A 10000-nucleotide genomic window follows, 5' to 3' on the forward strand; every position below is an offset into this window, starting at 1 on the left:
TTCAAAAACGTGAATGACAAAAACATTGGAAATAGTGACAAGAAATTTGGAATAAAGTGACAAAAATGTTTGGAAGGAGGCCAAAATGTTGAAAAAAATGTTTTCCTTTGAAAGTTTGAACCAGAAAAACAAAAAAGGGAAGACAATTGTCTGTATATCTGTCCTATTTCTGGAAATCTGATATATATGCACATTTCCTGCCTGATTTGACTGGAAATGTTCGGTCCCAGTAGCACAAAGCTCTCTCACAGACCCTGAGTGAACTGATGATTATGTACACTATCTTTAGTCTCACATTGCCAGACCTTTATCTCCACAGCGCTGTGGAGTAAAGTCTGGCTCCACCACAGATGCATTCTGGGATAAGAGCTCTGGGTTGTTTGCATTTCTTTAAAGCTACATTGCATAATAATTTCTCCCATCTAGTGCTGAAATTGTATAAGACAACCAACTGAATATTACTTTCTAGCCCCTCCCATTCCGATCGCGTTTCAACTGCTACGGTGGCCAATCCCGAAATTAGCTCTTAGTATCTCTCTAGCCACTCCAATATTAACTTTGGTCTCGTTGCTTAGCCTGTCGCGTTGTCGTTTTAATTCTCTTTTTACCCTTCGCTGGCGAGTAATCTCCCCCTGGCATTCATCACGGTGCCACTGAGTATAAAAGGGTGAAATGCAGAGGTATGTCCCTCTTTGACTAATGTATTTTAAAGATGGAGGTATGTCCCTCTTTGGCTAATGTATTATAAAGATGGAGGTATGTCCCTCTTTGACTAATGTATTTTAAAGATGGAGGTATGTCCCTCTTTGGCTAATGTATTTTAAAGATGGAGGTATGTCCCTCTTTGGCTAATGTATTTTAAAGATGGAGGTATGTCTCTCTTTGGCTAATGTATTTTAAAGATGGAGGTATGTCCCTCTTTGGCTAATGTATTTTAAAGATGGAGGTATGTCCCTCTTTGGCTAATGTATTATAAAGATGGAGGTATGTCCCTCTTTGGCTAATGTATTTTAAATTTTTAAAGATGGAGGTAGGGGGGTATGTCCCTCTTTGGCTAATGTATTTTAAAGATGGAGGTATGTCTCTCTTTGGCTAATGTATTTTAAAGATGGAGGTATGTCCCTCTTTGACTAATGTATTTTAAAGATGGAGGTATGTCCCTCTTTGGCTAATGTATTATAAAGATGGAGGTATGTCCCTCTTTGGCTAATGTATTATAAAGATGGAGGTATGTCCCTCTTTGGTTAATATATTATAAAGATGGAGGTATGTCTCTCTTTGGCTAATGTATTTTAAAGATGGAGGTATGTCCCTCTTTGGCTAATGTATTTTAAAGATGGAGGTATGTCTCTCTTTGGCTAATGTATTTTAAAGATGGAGGTATGTCCCTCTTTAGCTAATGTATTTTAAAGATGGAGGTATGTCCCTCTTTGGTTAATGTATTATAAAGATGGAGGTATGTCTCTCTTTGGCTAATGTATTTTAAAGATGGAGGTATGTCCCTCTTTAGCTAATGTATTTTAAAGATGGAGGTATGTCCCTCTTTGGTTAATGTATTTTAAAGATGGAGGTATGTCCCTCTTTGGTTAATGTATTTTAAAGATGGAGGTATGTCCCTCTTTAGCTAATGTATTTTAAAGATGGAGGTATGTCCCTCTTTGGCTAATGTATTTTAAAGATGGAGGTATGTCCCTCTTTGGTTAATGTATTATAAAGATGGAGGTATGTCCCTCTTTGGCTAATGTATTATAAAGATGGAGGTATGTCCCTCTTTGACTAATGTATTATAAAGATGGAGGTATGTCCCTCTTTGGCTAATGTATTTTAAAGATGGAGGTATGTCCCTCTTTGGCTAATGTATTATAAAGATGGAGGTATGTCCCTCTTTGGTTAATGTATTATAAAGATGGAGGTATGTCTCTCTTTGGCTAATGTATTTTAAAGATGGAGGTATGTCCCTCTTTGGCTAATGTATTATAAAGATGGAGGTATGTCCCTCTTTGACTAATGTATTATAAAGATGGAGGTATGTCCCTCTTTGGCTAATGTATTATAAAGATGGAGGTATGTCCCTCTTTGGCTAATGTATTTTAAAGATGGAGGTATGTCCCTCTTTGGCTAATGTATTATAAAGATGGAGGTATGTCCCTCTTTGGCTAATGTATTATAAAGATGGAGGTATGTCCCTCTTTGGCTAATGTATTTTAAAGATGGAGGTATGTCTCTCTTTGGTTAATGTATTTTAAAGATGGAGGTATGTCTCTCTTTGGTTAATGTATTATAAAGATGGAGGTATGTCCCTCTTTGGTTAATGTATTTTAAAGATGGAGGTATGTCCCTCTTTGGTTAATGTATTTTAAAGATGGAGGTATGTCTCTCTTTGGCTAATGTATTTTAAAGATGGAGGTATGTCCCTCTTTAGCTAATGTATTATAAAGATGGAGGTATGTCCCTCTTTGGCTAATGTATTTTAAAGATGGAGGTATGTCCCTCTTTGGCTAATGTATTTTAAAGATGGAGGTATGTCCCTCTTTGGCTAATGTATTTTAAAGATGGAGGTATGTCCCTCTTTGGCTAATGTATTATAAAGATGGAGGTATGTCCCTCTTTGGCTAATGTATTTTAAAGATGGAGGTATGTCCCTCTTTGGCTAATGTATTTTAAAGATGGAGGTATGTCCCTCTTTGGCTAATGTATTTTAAAGATGGAGGTATGTCCCTCTTTGGTTAATGTATTTTAAAGATGGAGGTATGTCCCTTTTTGGCTAACGTATTTTAAAGATGGAGGTGGGGTGTGTCCCTTTTGGCTTATGTATTATAAAGATGGAGGTATGTCCCTCTTTGGTTAATGTATTTTAAAGATGGAGGTATGTCCCTCTTTGGCTAATGTATTATAAAGATGGAGGTATGTCCCTCTTTGGCTAATGTATTTTAAAGATGGAGGTATGTCCCTCTTTGGCTAATGTATTTTAAAGATGGAGGTATGTCCCTCTTTGGCTAATGTATTTTAAAGATGGAGGTATGTCCCTCTTTGGCTAATGTATTTTAAAGATGGAGGTATGTCCCTCTTTGGCTAATGTATTTTAAAGATGGAGGTATGTCTCTCTTTGGCTAATGTATTTTAAAGATGGAGGTATGTCCCTCTTTGGCTAATGTATTTTAAAGATGGAGGTATGTCTCTCTTTGGCTAATGGATTTTAAAGATGGAGGTATATCCCTCTTTGGCTAATGTATTTTAAAGATGGAGGTATGTCCCTCTTTGGTTAATGTATTATAAAGATGGAGGTATGTCCCTCTTTGACTAATGTATTTTAAAGATGGAGGTATGTCCCTCTTTGACTAATGTATTATAAAGATGGAGGTATGTCTCTCTTTGACTAATGTATTATAAAGATGGAGGTATGTCTCTCTTTGGCTAATGTATTTTAAAGATGGAGGTATGTCCCTCTTTGACTAATGTATTTTAAAGATTGAGGTATGTCCCTCTTTGGCTAATGTATTTTAAAGATGGAGGTATGTCCCTCTTTGGCTAATGTATTTTAAAGATGGAGGTATGTCCCTCTTTGACTAATGTATTTTAAAGATGGAGGTATGTCCCTCTTTGGCTAATGTATTTTAAAGATTGAGGTATGTCCCTCTTTGGCTAATGTATTTTAAAGATGGAGGTATGTCCCTCTTTGGCTAATGTATTTTAAAGATGGAGGTATGTCCCTCTTTGGTTAATGTATTATAAAGATGGAGGTATGTGCTCTTTGGCTTGTATTATAAAGATGGAGGTATGTCCCTCTTTGGCTAATGTATTTTAAAGATGGAGGTATGTCCCTCTTTGGCTAATGTATTTTAAAGATGGAGGTATGTCTCTCTTTGGCTAATGTATTATAAAGATGGAGGTATGTCCCTCTTTGGCTAATGTATTATAAAGATGGAGGTATGTCCCTCTTTGGCTAATGTATTATAAAGATGGAGGTATGTCCCTCTTTGGCTAATGTATTTTAAAGATGGAGGTATGTCCCTCTTTGGCTAATGTATTATAAAGATGGAGGTATGTCCCTCTTTGGCTAATGTATTATAAAGATGGAGGTATGTCCCTCTTTGGCTAATGTATTTTAAAGATGGAGGTATGTCCCTCTTTGGCTAATGTATTATAAAGATGGAGGTATGTCCCTCTTTGGCTAATGTATTTTAAAGATGGAGGTATGTCCCTCTTTGGCTAATGTATTTTAAAGATGGAGGTATGTCCCTCTTTGGCTAATGTATTTTAAAGATGGAGGTATGTCCCTCTTTGGCTAATGTATTTTAAAGATGGAGGTATGTCCCTCTTTGGCTAACGTATTTTAAAGATGGAGGTATGTCTCTCTTTGGCTAACGTATTTTAAAGATAGAGGTATGTCCCTCTTTGACTAATGTATTTTAAAGATGGAGGCGCTACATGGCGGCCGTCATTGGAGCGACTCGCTCGTATGTGTTCTGAATGATTCTGAATGGCAGATTCTACGCTGACGAGAATACTTTGATTAGTTGGTGGAAGTAATTACACATGAATGAGCACATATTTGTGAAAGAACAAAGTTTTTTTTGCTAAGAATCAACTCAAAACATTACACAATGGAGCTGTAAACCAATCACAATCATCTTGTGCGGCGCTAAACTCCAGACGCAGTGACGGTGGCTCTGCTAAATAGTCTCAGGAAGGAACTTGTTTTGGTGGAACATTTGCACCCCGCAAAAGGAAACTCCACATACAATATTAAATGAAGTTAACTGTTGACACAATACAGTAACGTGAGCTATTTATTTTAGCTGATACATGGTTAAACCTCATTAGCTCTTACCAGTGTATCTCCGTGTGTACTTCATCCACAACAATGTCATCCTGACATTTTAGAAACCAAACAACTAATCTATAAATCGAGAAAATAATCTACAGATTCAATGACAATGACAATAATCGTTAGATGCAGCTCTAGTTAACAACTAATTAATTTTTTTGGAGAAATCTGTATGAAATATGACATATTTTCCCCATTACCTTGGACCTTTTTGGAATGTTACAAACTCCAACAACAAGCTTTGTTTAAATGCTTTAACCCTTGTGTTGTCCTTCGGGTCCCAGTGACCCGAAGGACAACACAAGGATTATGTACTTCCCTTTACTTTGTTGAGAATTGGTCTCTAAACAAGGGTTAATACAGCACCTTAGTTCTTGTTTGTACAGCATTTTGGTCAGCTTAAACTGTGTTTAAATGTGTTCTAGAAATAAACTTTACTTACTTACTTTACAAGAAACAGGGTTTAGAGAGCAATTCTCAACAAAGTAAAGGGAAGTACATAATCCTTGTGTTGTCCTTCGGGTCACTGGGACCCAAAGGACCACACAAGGGTTAAGCAATTATTTAATAAATGAGAAACTTTGAACATAAGTTCCCCAGTAAGAGAGAGTCGGATAGTGTTGTGGTCGGGACATGAAGTCAGACTCCGTGGTGAAGCCGAAGCAGAGGGACAGACACAGAGCTGTAGCCGAGCCAAAGTAGAACACTTTTTAATTCATTAACTCTGTCGGTTATCAGGCAAATAAAACACAGATACAGATCATCTGCAAAACTGCTAAAAAAAACGGCCCTGGTGATCGTCCAGGGCCCATAATCGATCTATCCCTAATATCAACCATCTCTCAGATACCTCGTTACTTTTTATCGTTGTCATGGTCACAATTTGAAGTGCATTGCGTTGTATTTTAAATTTTTTTTTTACAATAATAATAATAAACTTCTATAGAACTTCTCTTAACAAGGTTACAAAACATAAAAACACCTGAGGATAAAATAAGGTAATAGTAAAACATTTAGGGGGGAAAACATGTAGTTTTCTGACACAATGTCATACATAACAACTATGACATACAACTGCCAGTAAGTTACTTAGGATAACACTACCGAGCATTGAACACATTTACGAAGACAGACTGTTGAGAAAGGCCAATTACATTGTATGTGACTACACACACAGCCCCTGGCATCTCATTTTAAACTACTGCCCTCTAGGCATCGTTTCTGCCAACCCCTTCTGACCAAGAACAGATCCAAATTCTCTTTGGTACCACAATAAATCAGTCAAAATAAGCTAGTCGTCCAGCTGGCCTGGTCATACCCAAGGGTGTGATGTATGTTCTTCATGTTATGTCTGTTGGTGTCTAATGTAGGGACTATTTGTTTGTATCGTATGTCTGATGTCCTGTCATGAAGTGCTTTGCAACTGTGCCGCAAACCCAACTGCCCCACAGGGACAATAACTTTATGTACTACTACTACTACTACTACATAAGCAAAGTACATGCAGCGCTTTTTCAGATTACTAAATAAACGTTTATTAATATTCCCGGCACTCATCATCATCTTGTTTTTCTTGCAGATGACTTTGGTCAGCGAGCCTTGGTGGGGAAGGTGTGTATGGACAGGAACAACTGTGTGAAACATTACAAAGAGACCAATCAGGAGTGTCAAGAGGAAACCCGTCGGTGGGTATCAACTGTTTAATAATACAGCAGCGAAACCTTTCGGCATGTTTAGACTTGACATTAAAATCAAAGGTACAGTGCCTTGCGAAAGTATTCGGCCCCCTTGAACTTTTCGACCTTTTGCCACATTTCAGGCCTCAAACATAAAGATATAAAACTGTAATTTTTTGTGAAGAATCAACAACAAGTGGGACACAATCATGAAGTGGAACGAAATTTATTGGATATTTCAAACCTTTTAAACAAATAAAAAACTGAAATATTGGGCATGCAAAATTATTCAGCCCCCTTAAGTTAATACTTTGTAGCGCCACCTTTTGCTGCGATTACAGCTGTAAGTCGCTTGGGGTATGTCTCTATCAGTTTTGCACATCGAGAGACTGACATTTTTGCCCATTCCTCCTTGCAAAACAGCTCGAGCTCAGTGAGGTTGGATGGAGAGCGTTTGTGAACAGCAGTTTTCAGTTCTTTCCACAGATTCTCGATTGGATTCAGGTCTGGACTTTGACTTGGCCATTCTAACACCTGGATATGTTTATTTGTGAACCATTCCATTGTAGATTTTGCTTTATGTTTTGGATCATTGTCTTGTTGGAAGACAAATCTCCGTCCCAGTCTCAGGTCTTTGCAGACTCCATCAGCTTTTCTTCCAGAATGGTCCTGTATTTGGCTCCATCCATCTTCCCATCAATTTTAACCATCTTCCCTGTCCCTGCTGAAGAAAAGCAGGCCCAAACCATGATGCTGCCACCACCATGTTTGACAGTGGGGATGGTGTGTTCAGGGTGATGAGCTGTGTTGCTTTTACGCCAAACATAACGTTTTGCATTGTTGCCAAAAGCGTTGATTTTCGTTTCATCTGACCACAGCACCTTCTTCCACATGTTTGGTGTGTCTCCCAGGTGGCTTTTGGCAAACTTTAAACGACACTTTTTATGGATATCTTTAAGAAATGGCTTTCTTCTTGCCACTCTTCCATAAAGGCCAGATTTGTGCAGTATACAACTGATTGTTGTCCTATGGACAGAGTCTCCCACCTCAGCTGTAGATCTCTGCAGTTCATCCAGAGTGATCATGGGCCTCTTGGCTGCATCTCTGATCAGTCTTCTCCTTGTATGAGCTGAAAGTTTAGAGGGATGGCCGGGTGGTCGGTAGATTTGCAGTGGTCTGACACTCCTTCCATTTCAATATTATCGCTTGCACAGTGCTCCTTGGGATGTTTAAAGCTTGGGAAATCTTTTTGTATCCAAATCCGGCTTTAAACTTCTCCACAACAGTATCTCGGACCTGCCTGGTGTGTTCCTTGTTCTTCATGATGCTCTCTGCGCTTTACACGGACCTCTGAGACTATCACAGAGCAGGTGCATTTATACGGAGACTTGATTACACACAGCTGGATTCTATTTATCATCATTAGTCATTTAGGTCAACATTGGATCATTCAGAGATCCTCACTGAACTTCTGGAGAGAGTTTGCTGCACTGAAAGTAAAGGGGCTGAATAATTTTGCACGCCCACTTTTTCAGTTTTTTATTTGTTAAAAAAGTTTGAAATAACCAATGAATTTCGTTCCACTTCATAATTGGGACCCACTTGTTGTTGATTCTTCACAAAAAATTACAGTTTCATATCTTTATGTTTGAGGCCTGAAATGTGGCAAAAGGTCGAAACGTTCAAGGGGGCCGAATACTTTCGCAAGGCACTGTATTTTAAAGTGCTCATATTATGCTCATTTTCAGGTTCATAATTGTATTTAGAGGTTATATCAGAATAGGTTTAAACGGTTTAATTTTCAAAAAACACCATATTTTTGTTGTACTGCACATTGCTGCAGCTCCTCTTTTCACCCTGTGTGTTGAGCTCTCTGTTTTAGCTACAGAGTGAGACATCTCACTTCTGTACCATCTTTGTTGGGAGTCGCACAAGCAGAGTATGAAGGTGTGTCCTGACAGTACCTAGGTAAGGACTACTAGCCAGTCAGAAGCAGAGTATGAGGGCGTGCCCTGACAGTAGCTAGGTAAGGACTACTAGCCAGTCAGAAGCAGAATATGAGGGTGTGTCCTGACAGTACCTAGGTAAGGACTACTAGCCAGTCAGAAGCAGAATATGAGGGTGTGTCCTGACAGTACCTAGGTAAGGACTACTAGCCAGTCAGAAGCAGAGTATGAGGGTGTGCCACGCTAGCAGCTAGGTAAGGACTACTAGCCAGTCAGAAGCAGAGTATGAGGGCGTGTCCTGACAGTACCTAGGTAAGGACTACTAGCCAGTCAGAAGCAGAGTATGAGGGTGTGCCACGCTAGCAGCTAGGTAAGGACTACTAGCCAGTCAGAAGCAGAGTATGAGGGCGTGCCACGCTAGCATCTAGGTAAGGACTACTAGCCAGTCAGAAGCAGAGTATGAGGGCGTGCCCTGACAGTACCTAGGTAAGGACTACTAGCCAGTCAGAAGCAGAGTATGAGGGTGTGCCACGCTAGCATCTAGGTAAGGACTACTAGCCAGTCAGAAGCAGAGTATGAGGGCGTGCCACGCTAGCAGCTAGGCGAGCATTATAACGTGTGTTCCAAAGTGACCATGTTTGTCTCTGAAGTAAAGGCTGGACTACAGTAGAGCTGTTTGGAGCAGTTGGTGAACAGTGTTTTCTGTTGGAGATGGTAAGTCCCTTTGGCGGGGACTTTGGGCTTTTTCACTTTGTAAACCTATAACATGCACAAAAAAGATATATAACACAATAAAGGAAAGGGAAAAAGCCAAAAAGCATAATGTGAGTACTTTAAAGCGCCCATATTATGCTCATTTTCAGGTTCATAATTGTATTTTAAGGTTGTACCAGAATAGGTTTACATGGTTTAATTTTCAAAAAACACCATATTTTTGTTGTACTGCAAAGCTCTCTCTCACTGCTGCAGCTCCTCTTTTCACCCTGTGTTCAGGTTTCTGTTTTAGCTACAGAGTGAGACCTCTTTTCTTCTTCTTCTTCTGTACTATCTTTGATTGCACTCGCACATGCTCAGTAGCTCAGATCGTAGATCATGTCAGCTAGCTCCATAGACGGTAAAAGAAAGGCTGTTTCTCCAACTTCGGTCAGTTCCAAGGCAGGATTAGCTGGGAGACTTCTTCTAAACCAGGGCGCACATGGAAGTAGTTCTTTTGGAGATTATGGTGAACTAGTGTGTGTTGTAGCAGTTGCTAACGGTTGCGGTTAGCCACCTCGTTTCGGCTAGTGACATAGAAAGCCGTGCCGATTTTGACCAGCTCACCAGGAGACTGAAGGCAGGACACATTCAGAAACCGTATCTCACTCAAAACAGCATGGATGGTGTTTTTTCAACGTTTGTATGCATGTGGAAGCACCAGAGACACAAAATAACACCCCAAATCACCAGAAAAAGTGATTTTTTTCATAACATGGACACTTCAAACAAAGTCAGACCAACGATTTCTGACGAGTTGAAACTTGCAGCTGAAACCTGCCAGTTCACACAAATGA

General features: G+C 39.4%; 1 protein-coding gene across 1 annotated transcript in view; it reads left to right on the plus strand.

Moving 5' to 3' along the window:
- Positions 1–10000, plus strand: part of gda (guanine deaminase) — a 40600-nt gene that overhangs the window by 16205 nt on the left and 14395 nt on the right. The window contains exon 5 of the mRNA XM_039803432.1: positions 6408–6513. Within this exon, the coding sequence (XP_039659366.1) occupies positions 6408–6513 (106 nt within the window). The remainder of the gene's footprint in view (positions 1–6407; positions 6514–10000) is intronic.

Source organism: Perca fluviatilis, chromosome 6 (genome assembly GCF_010015445.1).
Source record: "Perca fluviatilis chromosome 6, GENO_Pfluv_1.0, whole genome shotgun sequence".
NCBI classification, from domain to species: domain Eukaryota; kingdom Metazoa; phylum Chordata; class Actinopteri; order Perciformes; family Percidae; genus Perca; species Perca fluviatilis.